We start from the raw sequence: 24152 nt of genomic DNA, 5'->3' as shown, positions 1-24152 counted from the left end.
CTTCGGCGTCCTGGGGGGCGTGGCGTGGCGGGGGCGTGGCGGGGGCGTGGCGCGGCGGCGGGCGGGGGAGCGATGAGCGCCGCGGCCTCACGGGCGGGAATTTTCTTCCGGGGTGCGGCCCGCTCGGGGGGTTTCGCTTCCGGGACGGTGCTGCGGGCCCTTCCCACCCCCGCCAGGTAGGTACCGGCGCGGCGCGGGCCCGGCGGGCCGGGCAGGGCGGGGCGGGGCGGGGCGGGGCGGGGTGGGGCGGGGGGAGGCCCGGGCCCGCCCCGCCCGTGAGGCGCCGTCACGCCCGCGGGGGCCGGCGCAGGGGGCCGGGGAGCGCGGCCGCGCCCCGCCGCCGCCCCTCCTCCCCCCCCTCAGGGCCGCGGGGCGGGGGCCGCCGGGCCCTGCTCCCCCCCTCCGCGGGGCCTCCGCCGGCCGGGCCCGTCCCTCCCCGGAGGCCCCGCGGCCACCCCCGCCGGCCCCGGGCTCGGCCCGTCCCGCCCCCCCGGCCGGCGCTGTCCCCCGCGGGAGGGGGAGCGGTGCGTTGTCAGCCCCACGGGAGGGACGGCGTGGGCTTGGTTTCGCCCCCGGGGGGAGGGGAGGGGGGATTTCGGGCCGCCTTCTCCCCGCAGCCCCGGGTGCGGGTCGTCAGGCGCCGCTTGGCAGCTGTCAGCGCTAAAAATGAACCGTAATGGGCTCGCGGCAGGAGCCGAGGCCTGGGGTCGTCACTTCGGAGAGATTTAGTGGGGAAAAATCCAAGCACTGTTAAATTTGCTCTTTTAGCTGAGGCGGGGAAGGATGAGAGAGGCGGTATCTCTCATCTCAATTTAGAATTACTATTGTTTTCATCTTTACTAAGGTCCCATTGTAATTTGAAAGTAGTTAAGTTGACCAGTCGTGGTAAATCTCAGCCCCAAAAGCCGAGACTTTTCAGTTCCACCTCCTCTAAACAGCTTGCCAGCTTGACAGTTTTCTGACAAAGGATATATTCAGAGCGAGCATCATCTGCTGCAGATGGTGTGTCCCAGCTTTTTACGAGGGCCTGATGGATCGAGAATTTCTCCTGGTCTCAGTAGTTGCACTTGCCTCCCAGGGTGAAAGGCATTTTCAGAGATAAGTAAGTCCAAGTCTCAGCTGGCGATGCTTTAAGTTGTATTAAAAATAGATAAGTGCCTCGGTGTGTTCTCTGTGAAGAGCGCTGCTCAGCGGGAGGTCCCGCTCATCCTGCAGGTAAAGGCTGTGATGATGAACTTGCAGTCCAGTGCCAGGAAAGACAAAAATCGAGATGTCATCGCGCTGCCGGCTGAGGTGCACAAGGTTATGATAGACCCCTTACCTGGGAGGACAGAAATCGTCTTCTGACAAGGGTAGTTTGAACCAAAATTATAGTTTCCCCCTTGCCAGCCTCTGCCTGAGGCTGTCCCCAAAGCGGATCATAAAATGCCGCTTCCTCGATACTGAGGTGAACGAAGCTACGGGAGCCCTTTTCTCCTGCCATCAGCGGCACACACGTTTTTCCCTGCCTTTGGAGCAGAAGGTCACAAATAGTTTCTCAGGCTCCCCTGGGAGCAGCTGACTTCTGAGCAGGGCCGTACACAGCCATGCTCAGCAGTTAAGGCCTGATTTTTATTTTTTCCCTTTCTGTGCATCCCAAGCTGACCCCTGAGAAACAAAGGGTCGGCCTCTGCCCCGGCCTCGCCTCCCTGCGCTGCCGACCTGGGCGCTCGCTGCCTCGACGGGGCTGTTTGTCCCCCGCAAAGGATGCCTGCCCAGCCTTCCTTAAGAGAATGCTTTGGGGTTTACCGCTTTAGAAACTGGTGGTTTGGGAAGATGATGGATGAGATTACAGGCTCCCCAATCCTGTAAACGTTTGCACGTGCTTGATTTCGACTGTGTGAGTGTTCCTGCCGATGTGAGACCTGAGACAGCTCATTTGAGGAAGAACTTGCCTGTGTTTAAATGCTGCACAGTTAGTGCCAAAGATACCAGCCCCTTAAGAAAGGAAATGACTTATTCAGGTTATTTGCACTTCCATTCTTTATTTTAATGACCATCGGTACAACACAAACGCTGAGCAGACAGCGGGGGAAAGATCAATTTGATAAGATTCACTGTTTCTCTGTGGTTTGGGGTGGGACGTCATGTAATGGTTAGCTAATCCTGCTGCTGTATCCTCCAGCAAAACAAAGAAGGACAGAGCTTGATGTTCTCAGTTGTGCTCGGGAGAACCCAATTACCCCATGCTACCTTTTTTCTTTTTCTTTTTTCCTTCTAAAGGGGAAGGGGGCAAAAAGCTTCAGACCTTCTTACTACATCAAAAGAAAAAAGGAAAACAAGAAGACACCACCCCCGGTTCCTCCCCTTTGCATGTTACTCGTAACGATACAGGTAAGACGTCGGATTCTCTGTTTCACTTTGTTTTGCACGTTTGAAGTTCTGCTCTTAACGTTGTATTGACGCAGACCTGTGCGCTATAGTTCCTTGGGTTTTGTGGGTTTTATTGCTTTCTTCTAAACGTAGGGGAAGGGGAGAAGAAGTCTTAAGACATGACGCTGTTTAAACTGCACCTTGTGCAGTTGTGTGCCCCCCTGACCTCACCTACCCCGGAGACACGCAGCCATCCGGCCATGCAGCAATCTCTTTGCACGACTTCACAAGATTGACAGGCTGTCCTGCAGCTTCAGGTTTAGTAACATATTTTGCCAAGTTTGCACAAAGTCTGCTTGGGCATATGAACATGCACTATCCTGCAGCGTTCATAAATTAAAAAAAGAAAGGCTTTCAAAGGCACACGTGCTTTCCTGTGTGCTAGTCCCTTCGATTCTGAGATTTCTCGGAGTAAGCACTGTGAACCTCGGTATTCCTGGCCTGCCTGAGATTGTTTTGATATCTGCAGCACTCTGCTTAATCAACACTTCAGATGCCATCCAGCTTGGAAGCTGTTCCTGCCACGAGTGGTGGTCTTTAATAAACTCGTTTACTTTCCCCCCCCTTTTTTTTTTTTCTTTTTGGGCGAGTTTACATCTAATTTTGGATCATTCTGAATTTTTACCATATATGGTCAGGGCTCCTTTTCAAACTTTGCCAAAATGAAATGTGATGATTATAGAAAAATGAATTATGGAAGGGAAACTAGGAGAGCTAGTTTGTTAATCCCCATTGTTCATAAGTTGTCTTTTGCTGTACGCAGTATCTCAAACTACACAAACACTGGCTTCTTTTCCCAGGGAGTCCCTTGTGCCCAGTGGACAGTCTGATAAGTTGGTGTTTAGAACTGAATTCTGTTCATTTTCTTTCACCGTGCTGTTACATATTTTCTGCTGTGTGTCAGAAACGCCACGTATGATGAATATCTTGGCTTTAACGAGGTACTTAAGGTGCCTTGAGGGCAAATGTTTGCAGGGTCAGCTTTCAAAAAGTCTCTCAGGAGGATTTAGGTCCCGGTGTCTCCTTCCTGATTCCTGCTCTACAAAGGAGGGATAACAATATTACTTTCCCTTTTCAAAGTGATTAGAAGGTACCAGTGCTAAGTATTTTAATCCATTATGCAATCAGTTGCCTATTTTTAGTACCTGAACCATTTTTAATGTTCTTTTTACAATGCAAATGTGCTTTTATTGAGGCTGACAGAATGAACTGTTTCGAGCATTTAAGCCACAGGGACCTATCGGGGACTGGTTTAACATAATTCTTGTGAAAGGTGGTGTACAGCACGTAAAGATCAGAGAACTGCTGCGAGGCGCTTGTGAATTAAACGGTGAGAGATTTCTCTAAAAATCCCAGTATTTCAAACTGCCTGAAAGTCGGTGAAAAATGTTTTAAATGCAAATGACAGACTAGCTCTGCTAACAATGGTATTTTTTTCCCCCTTTCCAGTAGGGTCGTGCACCTGCAACTGGGACAGCCATGGAGAAGAGTGGGAACATTCAGCTGGAGATTCCTGACTTCAGTAACTCTGTCCTGAGCCACCTGAATCAGTTACGCATGCAGGGTCGCCTGTGTGACATCGTGGTCAACGTGCAGGGGCAAGCTTTCCGCGCTCACAAGGTGGTGCTGGCTGCCAGCTCGCCCTACTTCCGCGACCACATGTCCTTGAACGAAATGAGCACCGTTTCCATTTCTGTCATCAAGAACCCTTCTGTTTTCGAGCAGCTCCTTTCCTTTTGTTACACCGGTAGGATTTGTCTGCAGCTGGCTGACATCATCAGTTACCTAACGGCTGCCAGTTTCTTGCAGATGCAGCACATCATAGACAAATGCACGCAGATTCTCGAGGGAATTCATTTCAAAATTAACGTGGCAGAGGTGGAAGCGGAATTGAGCCAGACCAGGACAAAGCATCAGGAGAGGCCACCGGAGTCTCACCGGGTGACGCCAAACCTAAACCGTTCTCTGAGCCCGCGTCACAACACCCTGAAGGGGAGTCGCCTGGGCCAGGTCAGCACGGTGCTGGACATCCGGGAGCTCAGCCCCCCCGAGGAGTCTACCAGCCCCCAGATAATTGAGCAGAGTTCGGACGTGGAAAGCAGGGAGCCCATACTACGGATTAACAGAGCGGGACAGTGGTACGTTGAGACGGGAATGGGAGACCGCGGGGGACGGAACGATGACGACGTCCGGGTGCTGGGAGGAGTACGCATTAAAACGGAGAACCTGGAGGAGTGGCTCGGGGCAGAGCATCAGCCATCGGGAGAAGATGGGAGCAGCGCCGAGGAGGTCACGGCTATGGTGATCGACACCACGGGCCACGGGTCGATGGGCCAAGAGGCTTACGCGTTAGGGTCCTCCGGGGCCAAAGTGGTCAGGCCAACCAGCAGCGAGATCGACAGGTGAGTTGAACTTAATTACTGACCTTGGCTGCAAGAGGAGATTGCGCAAGGTTTTCACTTGGCTGGGTTGGTCGCTTTGGAATGCTTCCCCCTTCTACTTCCTGTGGCCATCTTAAGCACAAGCGCTGAAGGAATTTTCTTCCCGCTGTTAGGAAGTGTATCCGGTTGGGGTTGTAGTATTTTGGCCGGGTAGTGCTCAGACCAGGATCTCCAGGTACAGGCTAGCTTGGGAAATTAGTTATTAGCACTTAGAGGTGCGTAGGTTGGAGTCTCTACTTCTCGGTGTTTCAACTGAGGTGGGATTTTTGTCTAAAGATGTTCAGTTCAGCCTCAGTAGATACCAGGCTCAGCACACGAGGTCACATACACTGTGTGTTACGCAAAGTGTCATTGCAGTGATGCCTTCTGGCCTGAAAATCTGGTGGTGGTTCTGTCTGAGAAGCAAGCCGGTCACCAGCTGTAGGTCAAGAGGAAATTTTCTTCCCGGTGGTGCAGGACAGCGGTGGGTCGTGGGTTCACATCTGAAGCAGTTGAAGTGGGGAGCCCATCGGCCTCCGCTGTTGTTTTGATGTATCTGAAAGAGCAGGAAGCCTTTACTGAAATAGGTGGTGAAATCTGCTGTGTTTTGATTCTCCATCCATCTGCTTCCCCTCCACTCCAGCATTTTCTTTCTCGCCCTTAACTCAGACCAAAGAACGGAGCTGATAAAGGGCAGATCTGTTGCGTTTGGGGGGAGGTTGTATTTGTGGGGTTTCCCTTCACATCTGCCTCTCTTCTAGCTCAATCCCTCTGGTCCCATGGGGGCACAGCTACCTGGAAGCAGTGGATATTCTGTCCCTTGTAGCTTAATAAATCAATCCATGGGAATGATATTGAGCTGGCCCTTGGGAGAGTGGTCCTTTCCCGGATCTCTTCCACGGATCAACTAGCCTTGAGCATCTCTTTTTGTGCTCAATATCCACTGCTTCCCACCTGGAGTCTATCACATCACTTCTGTTTCACACTTGCAAAGGAGAGGAGGGTGAGGGTGGTGAATGAGAGGTGCCCTTAGAGAAAGGGTTTCTTCTCCTGTCGTACAGTTCCTGAGTCACTGGGCCCATATCAGTTTACCAGCGATAGCAACCGAAAAGCTCTCTGTTACTGAACTGGAAGCCAAACGACTCAGTTTTATTTTTCAGATGTTAAGACTGAAACCACAGACTTGGTTTTTCCTTTATACTTGCGCTGTTCCGCCTCCTGTGTGTTAGCTGGTGAGGATGAAGAGATGCTATACAGGTGCCTCTATTGCTCACCTGTTGTTCTAAACACCATAGTGACCTGATCCCCATTAAAAACTCCGTTTACACTCTTCCCCCACCCCACAGATTTAGCCCTTCTGGCAGCATGGTTGCTGTGACTGAGCGGTACAGATCAAAAAGCGAGTCTCCCGGGCGGATGGATGAGCCCAAGCAGCCCAGTTCCCAGGTAGGCAGATCAAGAAGTTTGCAAGTAAATGTTGGCATTGAAGGTGAAGGGGACTATGTTGTGATGAAGTGTATAATATTTTATATTTGCAAGCAATACTGTGTGTGAAACAAGGACCTTTTACTGTTGCAAAGGGTTTAGTTGCTGACACTGAGAATGTATGCCACCGGTGTATGATTTTAAACTGATTTGGCCAGATACCTGGAAAACACGAGGAGTTTTTCTTGTTGTCTGAAGGCATAAATATCAACCCTCGTTCTGGGCAGGCCACCAACTCCTGAGGAGAAACCTCCAGAGTTGGATCTGCCCTGAAACACTGGCAGCGAATGCCTGAGCTGAGGGAGGAGGTGTTAGCTGGCTTCTGTGGAAGACTGAGAGGTGACAACAGCTGAACCTTTCCACGCTAGTGCCAAAACCATTCCAACAAACCCTCCAGGCACTACACCAGTAAACCTTTAGGGCAGAGTGTCAGAGGGCTGTGGATTTGTACAGAGGTCTCTGTCTCATCCCCAAGGGACTGTTGCATAGCAGAATTGGCAACGTAAAGTAGCTCTGAATTTGCTTTCTTGGGATACGGGCACAATTTTGGGGTAGGAGGGAGAGACGTGCAGAAATGCAGGAGGGCAGTGGGCTATAGGGTGCAGAGAAGTGGGACACGGTGCTAATACCTGTGCCTGATCATTCTGATCCAATTTTTTTTGTTGCATACAGTCAGTATCGCAGCGCCACTGTAGTGCAAGTGTATCCCCCAGCACTCTGTAGAATGACTCTTGTGTGCCTGGCAGATAAGTAATGTGTCGGTGCATAACCAGATGACTTTGCTGGAGGCAGGTGAGGAGTTACCAGGTTGCTTTGCCCTTGAGTAAGACCAAGTGAAGCAAGGGGAAAAAAAATCACAATTGCTGTCTGTTAACTTTGTAATACACTTCGATAAAACAAAAGATACCTTTTTGTTCCTATTTTACCGAAGCTTTGTTTTGTGTCCTCAGAATACATCTAGAAAATTTCAGGTCAAACTAACCCTCCAGGGCAAATGTGACATCCAAAGCAATTTTAGCTCTACGAACAGAAAAGCTGCTATTATTTCTCCATTCTGAGATGGCCTCAAATGTAAAACCACAGGCCACCACGCACACGGGGAAGTATCGTCACCTTCCACTCTTCTGCTATTGCCATATCGATGCTAAAAATACTCTGCCCGCGGTCCCTGCGCAGTGGCACTGGTAGAGTGGAAAGAGAGTGCCGTAGCTCTGTGCATCTCCTGAGCAGCTCACCAGTGCCTGTACAGCAGCACCCGCGTGCGCAGCCCTGGTTGCCAGAGGAGAGGCCCTCCTGCTGTTACGCTGGTCGCTTGTCCGCGTTTGGCATCGGTGGGAAACTCTGTAAGACTCAGGAGTGCAAATACTGCATCCTCCAGCACGGAGGCATGCGGGAGACTGTTTGTGCTCGTTCTCACCACGATAGCCAGAAGTGCCTGTCCTAGAGCCCGAGCTTGCGGTTCAGGGTTACCCTTGGCTCTTTGTCTTTCTGGCTTCAGAAAATAACAAGGAGCCAGCTAGTCCTCACTGTGTGACTGGGGCCAGGCGTGCTAGCTCTCTGGGCTGCAGATCCTCCCCTGCAACGCTGCAGGGCTGGGCTGGGTTACACAGGCATTTAGGCAAACGTGATTCATTACGAAAACAAATCCTGAATGACACCTGCATAAATACCTGCGTAAAATGACACCTGAAGAGTTTCAGATACAATTTGTAGTCTATTCCACCTTTGTTTTACTGCAAGCTCATCAGTTGGCTTCTTTTTTTAACCTTTAGTAAGCAAACCAGAATGTGGAATACAGTATTGTAATCAAACTGGCCCAAGTTTAAAAAAAGTAACATGTATTGACACGTTTGATCCAGAACTCAATCGGTGGCTAAGTGCCCTCCTGACAAGGGCTGTCTGTTCTTCCCTGGATCTAGCAAATGACTTGGCAGAAGAGGCTGCCATAGCAGAGGTTTCTAATTGATTGCTCATTTGTCTTCAGCCCCAAGGCTCCAGTTAAGCACTTAAATGTGTGCTTGAGGTTGAAGACATTAATGCTGCTGATTTCGAGGTTTGGCACATGCTTCAGTGCTTTACTGGCTGGACTGGGGCCTGATGTTCTTTCCTGCCGTTTGTTTTAGGCTGCTTGTTACTGAAATCTCCATTGCTTCCTTCGCAGGGGGAGGAGTCGGCCATGCTTGGAGTGAGCGGTTATGTGGAATATCTCCGGGAGCAGGAGGTTTCGGAGCGCTGGTTCCGGTACAACCCACGGCTCACTTGTATTTACTGTGCCAAATCCTTCAACCAGAAAGGCAGCCTGGACCGGCACATGCGTCTCCACATGGGCATCACGCCTTTTGTCTGCCGCATGTGTGGGAAGAAGTACACCCGCAAGGATCAGCTGGAGTATCACATCCGCAAGCACACAGGCAACAAGCCCTTTCATTGCCACGTCTGCGGCAAAAGCTTCCCTTTCCAGGCCATCCTCAACCAGCACTTTCGCAAGAACCACCCTGGCTGTATGCCTCTGGAGGGGCCTCACAGCATCTCCCCCGAGACCACCGTCACGTCTCGGGGGCAGGCGGAGGAGGAATCTCCTCCACAGGAGGAGGCTGTTGCTGTGGGGGAGACGGCACAGGGATCTGTGTCCACGACTGGGCCAGATTGAGACACGGCTGCAGAGTCTGGGGAGAAAGGACCGTCTTCCCGTTTTTGGCTCTAAAGAGTCAGCACCAACCTGGCAGGCTGGTACTGTAATTAGTGCAATGCCACCACTGGACAGGAAGAAGCTCCCAAGATGTTGCCAAAAGAAGAAATATCTTTCTCTCTCTCTCTTCTCTCTCTCTCTCTCACACACCCCCCCACACACATGTAGAGTGTTAAAAGTTTTTCTCCCTTATTCCTCCTCCTCTTGGAGAAAAACAAAACAACTGTGTCAATCAACTTCTTATTCAGGGATCAACAGGATTTTACATTTTTTTAATGTTCCGTAGTGATCTGGGACGAGCGGTCATTTGTATTCCTCAACAGCGTTTTTTGGCCCAACAGCTGGGCCCCGCCGGCTGTCAGCCGTGCAGAGGCGGTGACCCAGCGCGCGGGGCTGCTCCTCACCATATCTGCTGGTCCAGCTCACGGGAGAGCAGGGGCGAGGGGCCGTTGCCTTTCTCCCTTCCCCAGGTAGTTGCCACGTTAAAGAAAACACAAAGACTGTCCTGGTGGAACCTGCCTTGCCCCGAGTCTATTTATCCCTGTCTTATTTTTGGTGTGTCTCTTTTTACATTTTTACTTAAACTATTATTTTAGGGCTTTTGGCTTGCCCGTTCCAGGCGTGCGGCCTCAACGCCCCTTGTTAAAAGCGGGCACGGCTAGAAAGCGGCGTTCTAGAGGTCAGCAAAATTTGAAGCGCTTCGGCTACTGAAAGTGAAATTTAGCAGCTGTGAGGTTTGCATTAGACTCCGATGCGTTGGGAGAAGGGTTGCAGGGGTCTTTCGGAGGAGGTTGTCCTTCGCTGTTGCTGATCTGGAGAGCTCAGAGCACATCCTGACCGGTGCGCTGCCGTGCTTCGGGTGTTGCCGAGCGTTAGGAAGAGTTTTTCTGGACTGGCCGAATTGCGGAGTTAGAGGCTGGCTACCAAAGTCGTCCTTCACCCCTGCTCCCCCCTCGACACGCACTTGATCTTTTATAACAGCAATATGGTATACTGAAATACTATCGTCCCAGCTGAGCAATCGTGGGTGGTTGCTTTTAAACGTGTTTCTACAAACTAGTTTGATAACTTTTTTATCAATGAAATGCAAAAAGAAAAGAAAACCCTACTTTATTTCCTCATAACGGTTCAGGAAACTTAGAAGTGAATGGTTCCTAGAGCAATCACGACTCTGTCCCCTTGCATGGACTTAAACTTTTGTATTCTAAGCAGCTCTGATGTTTAGAGCAAGTTAAGCAAACCCAGAGAGACATGCCTGCGTTGTGTATTGTAGGTGTTTGCACGTGCTTACGTGTTTCATAAACGGAAAAGCATGGGACAGGTAGATAAGTGCAAATATCTTGACATCTTTTGAAGAAGTCTTTTAAAAAATATGCAATACTTTAAGAGTTTTCTCTGGTTCTGATGCCGAGTTGTTCATGATAGAGGGGGAGAATGAACGACAGGTTGCGCAGATCGGGTTTGGGAGAGGACGTTTGGTTGAAGGAGTTCTCATGAGGATGTGTAACGTGTACAATAAGGAAGGATGAAGTTCTGATCCTTAGGGCAATGGGAGGAACGAGGAGACATGGAAAAAGAAATGCACTTCATCTTGCTTTGGCAAAGCGAGCCGGGCGAGCGGTTGGAGCGTGGGCTTGGCACACAGGAGACTTGCCAAGTGAAAATAAAGCTTGCCCCGCAGTCTGACTGCACAATTTTGGGCACATGGAAACATCTCCAGCCCTCGCTTTTTCCACCTGCAAATTGGGACTCGGGATCATTTTCCTCCCCCTTTAGAGGGGGGAATATGGAGAAGGTGATGTGTTCTTGCCTCACTTTATATATTTTTCTCTTTGATAAGTGAGGGGTCTCACTGTTCCTCCCATGTCTCTCTCAAAAAGCAGATGTGGCTCTAATGGTTTTGGGGGGGGGGGAGGAAGGGAAGGGCTTGGTGCCGGGATCGTGTGTAAAGGGGATGTGCTCCTAAGAGAGGAACCTTTGCAGGTGCTCTGGGCCGGGCACCTGCAAAGTACTATTTCATTGACCATTTCAAACAGGAAAACTGATATTTCACCTCCGTTTTCCTTCTGTCCCTTCTCCCTCCTCTCCTGTCAAGAGCATCGTCACACAGTGAATGATTTTCTAAGCGGCCACCCGAGGGACCAGCCCCATTGGGTTTCCTGTCAAAGGTCAAACAGGATTGTACCGAAACAGTAAGGTTGCCAGAGGGCAGTCGAAGAAGCTGAGAGATAAGAGGGTGGCTAAGGTAGGTTTCGTTGCAATCGAGGTGCAGAGAGGAGCGGAGATGTGCAGAGTATGCTGCTTTAGTCATAGCTTTTGAAGTTACCAAAAATCGAAAAAAAAGTTAAAAACTTTGAAATCCTATCCTGTTCACACTAGAGAGCATCAAAAGTTACTTTTAGTTGCTTAAAAGATTTTTAAGTGTTTTAAAATAGAACTTTTAAAAGAATACTACCAAACTATAAAAACATAAAATTATTTATATACATATATTATATATAAATATAGTGGGAAAGTTTCCCTGCTAAGCTTGCTGTGAAGAGAAGGGTGAAGGTGCAGTAACTGCTACACAAGCAACGTTCTTCTGAAACAGATGGCAACCGATCCATCAAAGCGTAGTGATGAAGGGCTGACATAGAACGGTGAATGCCTTTATTCCCATGGCATAGCTGTGAGTTTCCTGAGCAGGTTTTTGTTTTACTGTATCGATACTGTGAACGGAGGAGCATCCTAACAGTCCAGGATGCCAGCAGCGTGTCCTGTTTTGCTGATTCACTACTTTCAATTGGCCTGGTGAAAACCATGAAGTTGGTCCTTCATATTGTACTAGGCTAGTCTGAAAACAAAGCTTGTGAAAGGTTTTATTTTTATCTCTTTTATGGGTTTGTTGTTGTTTTGTTTGTTTTTTTTTTTTGGTGCAGAGGTTGCCACTGTATAAACGATCATTTCTGATTGCATGCAAAAGAGCCAATATTCTTGCCCGGGCCTCGCTGAGGTGAAGTTTATAGCTTGTAGCTAGAGTCAGTATAAGGTATGGTAGTGGGAATCATTTTAATATTATTTCTGTACATTTAATGGATGTGTATGTGTATGTATGTGTGGGAATCATGGTGTCTCTAATGTTTTCTTGAACAGTGCTGAAAGCAGTTTAGGCCCATCCACACTAGAAGATGCAACCAGTTCCGAAGGAATTAAACTTTTCTTTCAGTGGTTGACTTCCTCAGTGCAGATAAGGCCGAGGTTCGAGAAAAAAGGGCTTGTAGGTCGTATACGGTATGGAAAAACCTCATGTGAATTTTCTGGCAGTGGTGTAGCTACTTGGAGCTGCTTTCCGTAGCAGAGCGATACCATCTTCCCTTGCCTCTCCACTGGCACACCGTGTAGCTCTTCACGGTTGCACCGAAGCTGTGGAGGATCGGATGCCAACTTTCCAAGTGCGAATGCTTCTGTGATGGGTTGAGGCACGGCTTTGCGTTTCCACGTCTAGCTGCAGCTTTTTCCCCTCTGCCAAAACTGTGATTTCAACTGTGATTTAAGGAGGATGTGAAGAGAACTCTGTCATATTTAATACCTCTGTACGTAACATTTCTATCCGCTTCAGAGTTAAGGCTTACTAACCCATTTGTTTGCTTGCCTCAGGCAACAGGGGGAACACACTCTATTTCTGCAGCTTTCTTGCTCGGAGGGGGAACACATTTCTTTGTTCTTTGCTGTGGCAGAGAAACCTTCCAAATGTGAAGTGTTGCAGTTATCTCCCTGAGCCTGCAGAAAGCCCTGGTGCCACGTCACAGCGGAGTGATGTGACGGTTGCCGTGGCTGTTCCCTGCTGCTGCCAGGTTCCCTGTGAATAGCTGTGAAAATAACGAGAATTGTGTTAATACTGTGCTGCTGCTTTGGGGAAAAGCTAAAACTCTTCCTCTCGGGAGGATGACCGATGTGAAGCTGGGAGAGGGAAAAAGCAGAAGGTCTTTTTGCTCTCTTGCAGTGGGAGTATGTGAAAGCAAACCGTGCTTCTTATTTCCAGCAGCTAGATAGAGAGGGATGAGTGAGGAGGCTTTATGAAAGGTGAATTTAAAACAGGAGGCTGAGAACACGCTTAGAGCCACTTAATAAGATCCAGGGCTATCAGCCTGGTAGGAGTCAGAGCAGCCGATGCAGATGGGCAATCCCTCGCTTGTCCTCCCAGCACTGTCCGGCCATCAGGTCCAGTCCTTTGACTCACCTACATCTTCTCTACGATATTTTCAAGCTGTGATCTGTGTAATTTAACTTTGAGAAGTTTGGGTGGCTGAAGGGCAGGAAGAACAGAAAGCGTTTTGTGTCTTTGCTGCTGTTTTAAATCCAGCCGAGGTCGGTAGCGACTGACTGTTCCCATCTGACAGCTATTCAGAGCTGGAACTGCATTTGGAACAAGCTGCGGTCTTGCTGAAAAGCGTAGCGGGGCAGGCTTGGTGGGGAGGGCACGGAGCCAGGATTTCAGCCCCCTGTGAGATCAAGGTTGAAATAAATCGACAGGACAGAGCTCCCTGCTTGTCCTGCTCTTGTTTTGTGACAGCTGGGTGACTTTGTTTTCCAGGGCCGGCCACGCCTCTACGCCTTAGTCATTTCACTTAGAAGTGTGATGTGCCAGTTTGGTAAATGGTTCTAAGCACTCCAGTCTTCGAGCAGAGTCCTTCTGCGCCTTTGGGTGATTCGGCCCTAACGATGCATTTGCAAGAGCAGAGTTGTAGCTTTTATTTGCTGCTGACTTCATCCCTCCTGCAGAACCCAATGTATAAATAGAAAGTCAGCTGAAAAGGTGCAGTTTATTTGGGTGGAAGGTAGCTTGCGGGGTAGACCAAGTCATGCATCTTTAAAACCAACAAAAATGAGCACCCCTTAAACTTGCTATTTAAACTTTATCAAATTCTCCTCTTTGATCCGTGGCCTGCCAGTTTATTTGTACCAGCATCAAGTGTTTCTGCAAATTAGTGACAGAAAATACTGTTCTTGCTCTACCGGAAATATTTTGGGGATGGGAGAAGTCAAGGAGCTGTAATTCAGGAAACTTCTAATTTTTGTCAAGGTCTGGGCTCTGAGTTTCCCCTGGGAACTGAGCCCACGGCCAGGACTGTGGTCAGAAAGTCTGGGGTCTTTCGAGGGAGCTGCCGCTGACTGCTGGCATTGTCTGGCCTTTATCTGGCAATAATGATACTCTGGGAGACAAGCATTACTCCTGTCGCAGGTGAGATCCACGCACAGAGCCTTGACACCTTCAGTGGAAGGTCCTAAAGAGGAGCTAAGTATCTTTATTTTAATCATTGTCATTCAAAGGATATTTTAATATAAAATACATACATATATATGTATGTACATTTATATATATATATATATTTGTAACCAAATAAAAGCTAGAACTATGCAAACACTACTGGCTGCTGCTTGAAACTAATGTCTACCAGAACATTTTGGAATACAGTAGATTTGGAGTAGATTTGTTGTTTTTTCTGTGTTTAAATAAAATGCAGCAGACCAAAGTTTTGCTGCAGTTAGTCTTACTAGAAACTTAGGTTATTTCTAACCTGGAACCCACTCAAGTGGGTTGTAAAATTATCTGAAGAGTCCTACCATCTCTAAAATATTTCCATCTGCCTTGGTGTTATTGCTGAAAGGCTTGCTTTTGCGAAACATAGGAAGACACAGAGGCTGGGACTAGGAGAGATTGAATGTGATGTTTGGGGTGATAGGAGAGAAGTAGAGTCAAGGAAGGACTGGGAGCATTTTCTTTTGGGCGTAGGATTGCGTTGGCTTCAAGGAATCTTCCTACTCGTGAAAATGTCCGTCGCTGGGACGGAGGCAGTGATCGAAGCGTCACCGGGCTGAATTCTGGTGTCGGTGGAGGTATCGGGAATCCTCCCGCTGAATCTGAGGGTACTGGGCTTCAGTCTGCTGGGAGAAATTTCATGCGGTTTCTACCGTTGCTGTGTGTCAGATCCGATCTTTGCTTTTAGGATTAACTACAACATACCCAACTGTAATCTTCAGTGACCTTTCACTTTTTATTCCTGGGGACTGTAGAAAATTCAGGTTTCCTATAACATTATCCTCATCCCAACTGTGAACAAGTTACTACTGCTTCTTATAATTTATTGTCTTTCTGTTCCTGAACGGCTGTGTGACCCGGCCGTTCACCAGCGCCACCTTCCAGTGCTTCGTTAGCTTTTATGCACAGGGAATTGTTGCAATGGATAAGTTGACCATGCTAGTTGGAAGAGTAGAAGCCTTTGGAGAATGACTTTTGCTTCCTCTAGCTGTCATTAGGGAGTGCACACACACATACCTGTATATACATATATATGTATACATATATAAAGTGTTTCAATATAAACGCATTTAGCATTATTCTTATTTAATTTATATTTTAATCCAGTTGTAAACCAAAGTATTACAGCTTGTGAAATGACGTGTCTTGGAAATAGGAGGAACCTTTTTCGATGGGAGCTCTGTCAGCTCTTTGCTGACAAAAACACGGATACAAATACGTCTTAAAAACTTGTGCTGCTGAATCCTAGAGATTTGCAGCCTTGGAAGACTTCCTGGGTAAAGTTTGGTGGTGGGGAGGCGGTGTGGGGTACCATTTTAAAACAGTTGTTGTTGTTTGTGGGTTTTTTTCTTCATCAGCATAACTTGCTATTGGAGGAATTGCTGCCGGAGCAGTACTGCGGGGCGTCTGACGGAGACGAGGCGCACGGTTAAAGCTAAGAGGGTGATGCCAGGTAGTGCAGTTTGCTTCTGGTGCCTTCTGTGCACAGAGCTGGGTTGAGGTGTGCTGTGTTCAGCTCCGGGCACCTCGCCTCGCCGAAGGGCCCTGCCGGGAGCTGCTCAGTCCGTGGTTTGCGTGAGCGTGCTGAAAGCTTCTGCTGTCGGACTTTTCCAGCAGAATCACTTTGGAGTCTCTGGCACCTCGCTGTGCCTGCTGGTCACAAAAGAGGGCTTCTGCCCTGCCTCTTCAGTTGGGATGCTTTGAGGAAGCACAAGGACTTGCCTACTAGAATGCCTCGAGGAAATCCCCTGCAAGGGCAAATGAGGCAGGAATTTAGGCGTGGGTTTGCTGTATGTGCTGTAACATGGATCTGAAGTGATTCCATATGGTTCTCGGCCTGACCCCCTTCCTTATAAACGCTGGGTTTGGATGAATTTTTGTAAACAAGCATAGAAAAGACAGGACAGGCTGTCCCAGCGCTGGCACTGCTTCTGCCTGCGTCCCCTCTGGCTTGCTGTTTCTTGCTGTGGTATCTAATCAGGGTTGGAGCTGGGAGGTGTTGGTGGAGATGGAGCACAGCTGCCACCCGACCGGCTGCTCCCAGGCTTTGGCTCCTCGGTGCTGTCAGAGCGATTAAAGCCACCCACAGGGCGGGGTTCAGGGCCCTCTGAAGGCTTGGAAATTGCAGCGTTTTTCATGGTACTTAACAGTTTTGTAGGAAAAAAAGTATGTTCTGGCAAGCCTAGAAGTAAAAAAGGAGAAGACAGCAAATCAGACTGTAGTCTGGCACAACTGGGAGCTAGGGAGAGGAAGCCACAAAAACAGCCACTGATGTATTTAGTGTCTAATTTATAGTTTTAGAAAACCAGCCGTTGCTATTTACTGATGTCTGGAAGTGGTTGGGTTATTTTTTTTTTAGTAACATCTGTGGAGGTGCTGTCACCAATGGGAAGAAAAAATGGGTTCAGAGATAAAATCTTACTGATTCTTCTGTGCCAGGAAGTAATTGCCTTTGCAAGGAATTAATTAGCAAATGCTAAAAACAAATTCACCTCTAACAATCTCCCACAGGCTTAGCAGTGGCTTTGCTTCCTCTTGGTCTTTTGCTATGTTTGTTTTTATGAAAAGGTAGCTCTTTCTATGGAAAATTTCCCAGGTTGATTATTAAGTAGCCTTAGTGTCAGTATGCTGCGTCCAGTGACTGCTCCGCGTTTAGTGGGTTGGTGACGATACGTAAGGCGGAGGCTTTGGGTGCAGGGGTCGTGAATGCATGCTGCTGGCTGGCTTTCCCTGTAATCATTCTGACAGCTTTGGGACACTCACCAAAAAGGCTTCTTTTTGTTTTAAAGCTTTAATTCTTTTCATGGAAATGTTGAAGAATCTTAGCTCCCTCCCCGATTATTTTATGTTCTGTTTAGTTAAATTCTCATCTGGCATCAGTTTGTCATCTAAGAACAATTTCTGTAACAGCCATGAGTAGGACTATGTAGGGCTTCGCAGATCACAGAAGGTTTAAAACCTGTGGCTGTAGGAGGTGATGTCTGTAACGTGGTTCTTACGCTGCCGCAGAGGTTGGGAGGGATGAGGAAGGGTCTTTGCAGAGAGCCGGTCTCTGTCGCAGTGTGGCGCGAGTCGCTGGGCTCTGCCTGCTTGCAGGGGTCTTTGAGGTTAGAGGTGCAGGTGGGATTGTCTTCAGAGATTTTCCTTGTGCCTTCCCATGGCGTGTGCCCTTCAGCTCCCTGCTTTGATACCAAACAACAGACTCTGCTGCCTTCAGCTCCAAGGAACACGCTCAGCACTGAGGCTCTGTGTCGGGAGCTTGTGCGGGGAATCCTAGGAGGGGAACTGTGCACCTTCTGAACCAAAAAGTTGAACATTTCAAAGGCTTTTGCGAATGAGGAGAGATAAACCTGCCTGTGGCAGGGTGGTGGAGTCGGCCTGGGGGTTTTGGCTATTAACATATATTCAGATCCTTGTTTTTGCAGGGTGAGATGGGCCATTTCAGAAATCTGGGCAAGGAAAAGAGGTAGCGTTTGAACCCCGCGTTCTCATTCCAGGTTTCCTCCGAGAACTGCACCAGGTATGTCGATGCCATCGATGGGGCGGAGGGGGAGCTGCGCAGCGTCGTGTTACGTGGCTGGGAGTGTGTCTGTGTTGCATCGGGGGGTGCTGGGTGCCCCGTGCTAGAGATGACCCAGGTAAATGGGCACCCGTTGAGACTAGTAGGATGGTGCAGCGTTCCCCAAAAGTGGTCTTAGCTGTGCCCATCAAACTTGCAGGGTAGCTACCCTGCTATCGGCACAATTATCCATTTAGTGCGTCATGTATGTTTGTCTTTATATAGTGACTGGCAAGCTCAGAGTTTTCTGAGGAGCTGGCGAGTAGCACAAGAGGGTGTTTCCCTGCAGACCATGGCGCAGGGAGGGAGGGAGAGTGATGTGGGACTTGTGCCCCAGCTGGAGCCCAGGCCTGTTAGCCCTGGGGACAGAGGGCTCAAGACCTGTTGCTTATCACCAAGGAGGTGACTCAGGTGGTTTTCTTCTTTGCTGGAGGGAAGCTATCACGTCTGCTGGAAGAAAACCTGCATGGGGGAGCCTGGGGTAATTCTTGCTGGGAAACCAGTTACATTACTGGTTATATTCCAGCAGCAGAATAATTAACAGTATAATTATTTTTGCTAAAAAAGAAATAATGTTAATTCTAATCTGGTGACTGTGACCTGCTTACATCATCCAGCATGTGATTCACCTCACACCTCTTACAAAGCTGGTTTTATTTCCTCAATGCCTCCCTACAGGCGCAGGCTCGTTGCAGTCTGTAAACGGGAGGAGCGTGCTGCTGAGCGCTGTAAAGGATTCAGCCCTCAAAGCGACTGAAAACAGCAGCACTTCTACCATGCAGATAGTTTGCCTACATTAGCCAGAGTTTCTTTAGAGAGCCAGGGACACACATGCCATGTGGTTCTTGCCAGCCCGAGCCATTTGTTTTCGCAGGGAGGAGATCTGCGAAGTGCAAACAGAAAGAGCGAGGAAGGGAGGTTGGCTTAGCGGGGAGGAGGGAGACATCCAAAATACGAAGAGGGCTCATCTGTTTTCAGCACTGGCTGCTGGCACTGGAAACCAAGAGGAGGTGTGGGGTAGAATAGGTGAAATGACAGCAAAGCGTGATTGGGAAGGAGCGTGCGTGTGGTCTGGCACGGTGCGGGTGCCGTGGGCAGGGAAGCGCTGGGTTTAGGACCTGCATATGTGCAGGAAACCCGGCTGCCTTGGGAGACACGCATGCAAAGATGCCTATACCCTGTCCGACAGCGTCAGAGCTGAGCAGAGCCGGTGTTCTCCATCCTGGAGCTGTGAACGGTGGTGAGGGAAAATGAGTCAGTCCCTGGAGGAGGCAGATTTGCTGCGCGGATTTCAGAAACTCCATTGGAAGGAACTGAAGGGTGGCAAGGGTGGGCTGGAAACGGGGAGTACCAGACAGATTTCAGTGCCATTTTCTGAAGGTCAGGCTTTCTAGCATGTGTTTAAGCTGTTGAAGACTGAAGTTTGCCTTTGTTTCAGTACTGTTGCCTTTACCTATGTCATTTCTTCTATTTAAACTCAGCAGCCAAGGGGAGGGTGCAGAGAAGATGGAGCCAAACTCTTCTCAGAGGCACCCTGTGAAAGGAGGAGCAGTGGTAGGCAGAAGGTTATACAAGGGAGATTCAGGTTAGGTATTACAAGACGTTTTTTCACCATGAGTATAGCCAAACAGTGTTGGAAGAGGTTGTCCAGAGAGGCTGTGAAATCTCCATCCTGGGAGACACGCCAAACTTGACCGGGCACGACCCGGAGCGACCTGCTGGAAGTTATTCCTGCGGGGGGGGGGGCAGGCAGGGCTGGACCCAAAGGCCTCCCTCCCACCCTCCCTTGTTCTGGGCTTCTCTGTCACTCCCCCGGAGTACAAAATATCGCCCCACCACTAATACAAAACAAGGGATAGAGAGTTTTATCCTACCAGTGCGTTTCCAGTTACCATTTTTGTCATTTGTCGATGATTAATCCATGAACTAGCCTCTTGTCTGCCATGGTCCAGCTGCTCCCCATGCACAAGTGCAGCCTCCAGGTTCCTGGATCCATTAGACTATGCCAAGCTGTATTTTTGTTACATTTTTTTTAGTATTATCATGTAAAAATGGGCAGCTTTAATGGGCTTCCTAGTTCATATCAGTTAAGCTTTTGAAACATATTCAGGTATCTTTTAAATACTGCTGTGTAAGTTCCTTGTTTAATCTGACATATTCTGATTTATATTTTACTGCAGTTATCGAAGGCAGTACTGAAAAGAAATCAGTGCATTAATTTTTGCAGACTGTCAGCTATGTTAAGCCTCCAGCTTTACTTAGTTTCTGTCAATGTACTTAACCCCTGCCCCCACAGATCTATGGTTAAATGTCTTCATTATTTTTATATTGCAGTGAAGCTTATTTATTTAAACCTTCCCATTATCTTTGCAGTCAGACCCAATACCATTGGCTACAAAACTGTGAAACTAATTAGAAATGGAAAATGAAGCAAAATTGGTTAGTTTTACTGCTGGTTGTAAAATCCAGAAAGTAGCAGCATAAAAGCAGAAAACTACAATTGAAATTACTCAGTCTGGGGTGGGGGGAGGGGTCACAAAACTACAGCTGAGAAACTCCTTGGAAATTAGTTTTAACCCGATGATGTCACTTCACTGCTTCCCCGTTTGGTCAAGTTTAAAAGCCGTTTCTTGAGACCAAGAGGTTTGTCTGGGGTCCATTTGTTCGTCTTCGTGTCTAGGGCATTGGTTTGATATGGGAGTTTGTGCTCCCGTGATGTTATTTTCTTAGAGTTTACATGTCTAAGGAAACTCTGTGGATTACTGTGAAGCTTTTATTTAATACTTCATTGCATGAGAATTGGTAACTGAACACAGCTCTTGGCTTAAAGGGGCGAGGGCTGGCGGGGGGAGGACGGTGCCATTTTGTGGCGGAGGCTGGCAGCCGTGGCTCACTCTGACACAGGTGGGCAGCGCCTTTCTCCCGCTGACAGCTTTGCCTTTGCCGGGGGGGTGAAGCCTCGGCACCCCTGCGGCTGTCCCCTGCCCCCGGGGTGCCTTCAGGAGGCTGCACCCTTGCCCGAGTCAAGGCAAATTAGTCCTAAATTTGCTCCGTAAAACCACGGGGATGTTTGCTGGCAGAGGCTGTGGCCGGTGCGTGTCTTTAGAGGCGGAGGGCAGCCCAGATCTCTGATGGAGGTGTGGGGAATGATTTTCTCATGTGGTAGCTGGTTTCCTAAGCCAGGGTTATGCTGTTGGAGGAAGCAGCCCGTCGGGGTGGCGGGATGGAGAGCGGAATTTTGTCACAGCCTTTGGTAAGACTAATTCCTTTTGGCTCCTCTAAAGCGCTTGCCTGGGCACAAGGCTGACGTGCGATGGCTTCCAGGGCTACCTTGTCACAGGGTAAAGTGACTGGGAGAAGTATTGTGAAGTGAAAGGGGAGTGTTGTCATTCAAATAATGCATGTTTGTTTTGTGTTCGTGTATGTAAAATTGCTGACAGTTAGAACAGGCCGAGGGGTGCGAGAGTAATCCTTCTTGGTGGCAAAACAGGGACTTTCTGAATAAGCTCTTTGAAAAGCTGAGTTAGGAAGAAAACAATATGCAGCTGTATGTTCTGTGGTAACGTATTCCTCACCTTGTGCCCCACGCTTACAGGGTGGCTTAGTGAAGGACAAGAGAAGACTGTATCAGAGGTTAGTTCACAGAAATGAAAGCAAGCTACTCAAAGTACTGCTTTTGTCTGAAAAGGGAAGGGAACGGATGCGGTTTTCCCCTAAGCCTTTGGTATCTTAAACACTAGCTGAAGCTCCCACGAGCTACGCCCCAGTTGTCTGCGAGGCTGCCCTCCTTCCCCCGGCGTCACCCCACCTTTCCTGCACAACACTGTGAATAAGACACCGGTAGCTCTTTTTAACGTTTCCATTAAAACTGCTCAGAGCACGAGATGCTGTCCTACGCTGTCACGCAGTGACGCTGTAGCAGCCGAGCTGTGGCCGGGAGCCCTGTTCAGCTGAACCCTAACCCCCAAACAGGGACACTGAGGATTGAGCACTTCCTTGCGGAGCAGCGCAAGAGTATTGTAACAAGAGTTAACAAAGTCAGTGGCTTTGTACAGCAATTTGCTAATCGAATTTGATTTCGTAATGAACTAAACTGACAATCAATTTCTAAAATATAAAAGCCTCTTAGAGGGCATAGTCAAGTATGTCTTCAACAGAAAGATTTAACTGGGATAACTTTTAATAAAGAGCACAGGATTTTTTTCCTTTTCTTTTTTTTTTTTTTTGAGCAATCACTCCAGAAATTGAGTTGCGTTAAGCAGCAGAAGATTCACAGGACAGTAACTACCTCTCTCTCTCGGAGTGCTGAGGTTACCACGCTACACACTCTATCAGCAAAGCTTTCACTTCAAACAGATTTGTTTTCCTTACCTCTGGGTTTCAGAAATGCAGGTCTGCTCTGTAAAGTGACTCTATGAAAATGGCATCTGGCAGGAGCGGGGCGAAGCCCTTCGGGGTCCATCGTCCCTCTTTGCCGGCAGTTTCTCGCTGGGACCCTCGCAGGGCCGCTCTGGGGCCGCGGCAGTTGAGGGTGGATGCGTTACTTGACGCGTTCTGCCTGATAACAAACGGGCCCGTGGGCCAGAGGCTGCTGCCGCCAGAGCTGCGAGACTGCGGGCTCAGCTTCCTCCACTGGGAAATCAGTGAATGGTGTGGAAGGTAAGAGGAGGCTCCATCTCCCTCCTGCCTCCAAGGGAGCAGGCAGCAGTGAAAAAAGCAATAAAATAAAATACAAAACACTTTTATATGTTGTTCATTAGTCCGCAGATCTGACTCTGCAAATTTATATATATATATACACACACACAAACACATACAGAGAGCAGATCTCTCATGTGAAAAGGTGCCATTTTTTTTTCTAAACAGAGTCCCTTTCCAAACTAGAACAGCACTTTAAATAGGTTCCTCTTAAAAAAAAAAAAAAAAAGAAAAAAAAAAAGAAAAAAAAAAAAAGAAAAACCCTTTACTGAAGAAATGCACTTTAAATCGTAGGATGAGTATGGCTGTTGCTGGCTTTTGACACAGCTGTACAGGCAGGAGGATTCTTGTCAGCCAGAGCCCAGGAGGGAGCGACGTTGCCAGACCCTCGGCTGCCCCGGGCAGCCCCACAACTCCCGCAGCTCTACCTCCCGCTCCCGCAGCCCTCCCGGCCTGGCGCTGCCCCTGCCCACCCCGCAGACAGGAGTTCCCACCGCAACCGCAACCCTGGTTGCAGCTCAGCCGTGCTGTAGCACTAACAGGACTGCCTTGCAGCGGCCTGTTAGAATACTTTTGTAATCGGTCAAGAAAAAACCCACCCTTGCCTGTAAAGAATATTTAAACCCCATTTCTAATAGGTCAGAAATTCCAGCTGCCTACACCACAGCAGATGGCCCATGTGCCTGCACAGGGCTGAGCTTAGTTGAACAAGCAAAGCCACGACGAAGGTGTTGCTGGGGTTGTGGGTTTTTTTATCCATGACGTGGATGTGGAGCCCGAGTCAGTTCAGTATTTTATTTTTTAAATCCAAGTTTGCCTGTCCCACATTGATTCTGCTCTGAGCTGGTTTGCAGAGTAACCATTTGGAAGAAAAATTATGCTGTCACCTTCAACTGTTGACCTATAAATCAAACTTTTTAGGACAGGTGTCCTAACACTCAAAACTTCCTTTCACAGTTAAGAAATTTCCTGCTGTACTAATTATTCTCTCTTTTTTTTTTTTTAAATTAATTTTATTTTTGGTTGCAATCCTTATTTCAAGGGAAAAAAAAAAAAAAGTCAGTGTTCACACTAGTCTGCAGTAGGTTGAAGTGTGATCCTCTGCGTGTAACTTGTGGATATGAGACTGTTCTTCAATGATTTTACAAGCTGTTCCCAAGCTGGTTCTCCACCGTCGCTTTCCTTTTCCCCTTCCAGTGGGAGCTGGCCAACAGAAACTCTTTGGGGGGGCCACCAGCTCTGTGGCCACTGGTGGACGGGGATGGCCAGTGCTGCTGGAGGGGGGGGCAGGCAAGGGCAGTAAGAGAACCAGAGAGGGGAAAGGGGGGAATCAAACCAAGGTAGAGGGGACTGTACGATTGCATTGAAAGCAGTTTAGCAAAAAGCGCTCTCGTTGGACAGCTTTAAGAACAATGTGAATGAAAACTTAGCAACTTGGGTAGGAATCTTTGAAAATTCTATAAATGTATACTTGAAATTCTGTTTGTATTAAAAACAAAATAAATCGCATTTTCTTCTTTCTTTTAACACTGTGTAAAAGAACATTATGCATGTGAGTGGTTTGAGAATTAAATGGTTTAATACTCA

The 24152-nt window shown here is 48.5% G+C and overlaps 1 protein-coding gene across 4 annotated transcripts; it reads left to right on the top strand.

Annotated features, from left to right (window-relative positions):
* Nucleotides 1-54: 54 nt before the first annotated feature.
* On the top strand, nucleotides 55-24152 carry ZBTB37 (zinc finger and BTB domain containing 37). 4 transcript variants are annotated; one of them, XM_074833080.1, is made up of 6 exons: nucleotides 55-176; nucleotides 2263-2373; nucleotides 3608-3742; nucleotides 3862-4814; nucleotides 6179-6278; nucleotides 8479-24152. In XM_074833080.1, exons 4-6 carry the CDS (start codon nucleotides 3892-3894, stop codon nucleotides 8965-8967), a joined length of 1512 nt encoding a protein of 503 aa, XP_074689181.1. In that variant the 5' UTR covers nucleotides 55-176; nucleotides 2263-2373; nucleotides 3608-3742; nucleotides 3862-3891; the 3' UTR covers nucleotides 8968-24152. The 4 variants fall into 4 exon arrangements, with proteins under 4 accessions (XP_074689181.1, XP_074689180.1, XP_074689183.1 ...); XM_074833079.1 differs by lacking the exon at nucleotides 3608-3742; XM_074833081.1 differs by lacking the exons at nucleotides 55-176; nucleotides 2263-2373 and adding an exon at nucleotides 2604-2669 and having other exon boundaries at nucleotides 3616-3742.

Source organism: Strix aluco, chromosome 8 (assembly GCF_031877795.1).
Source record: "Strix aluco isolate bStrAlu1 chromosome 8, bStrAlu1.hap1, whole genome shotgun sequence".
Lineage (NCBI taxonomy): Eukaryota > Metazoa > Chordata > Aves > Strigiformes > Strigidae > Strix > Strix aluco.
The sequence above is the reverse complement of the archived record's forward strand: the minus strand, read 5'-3'. Positions and strand labels throughout refer to the sequence as shown.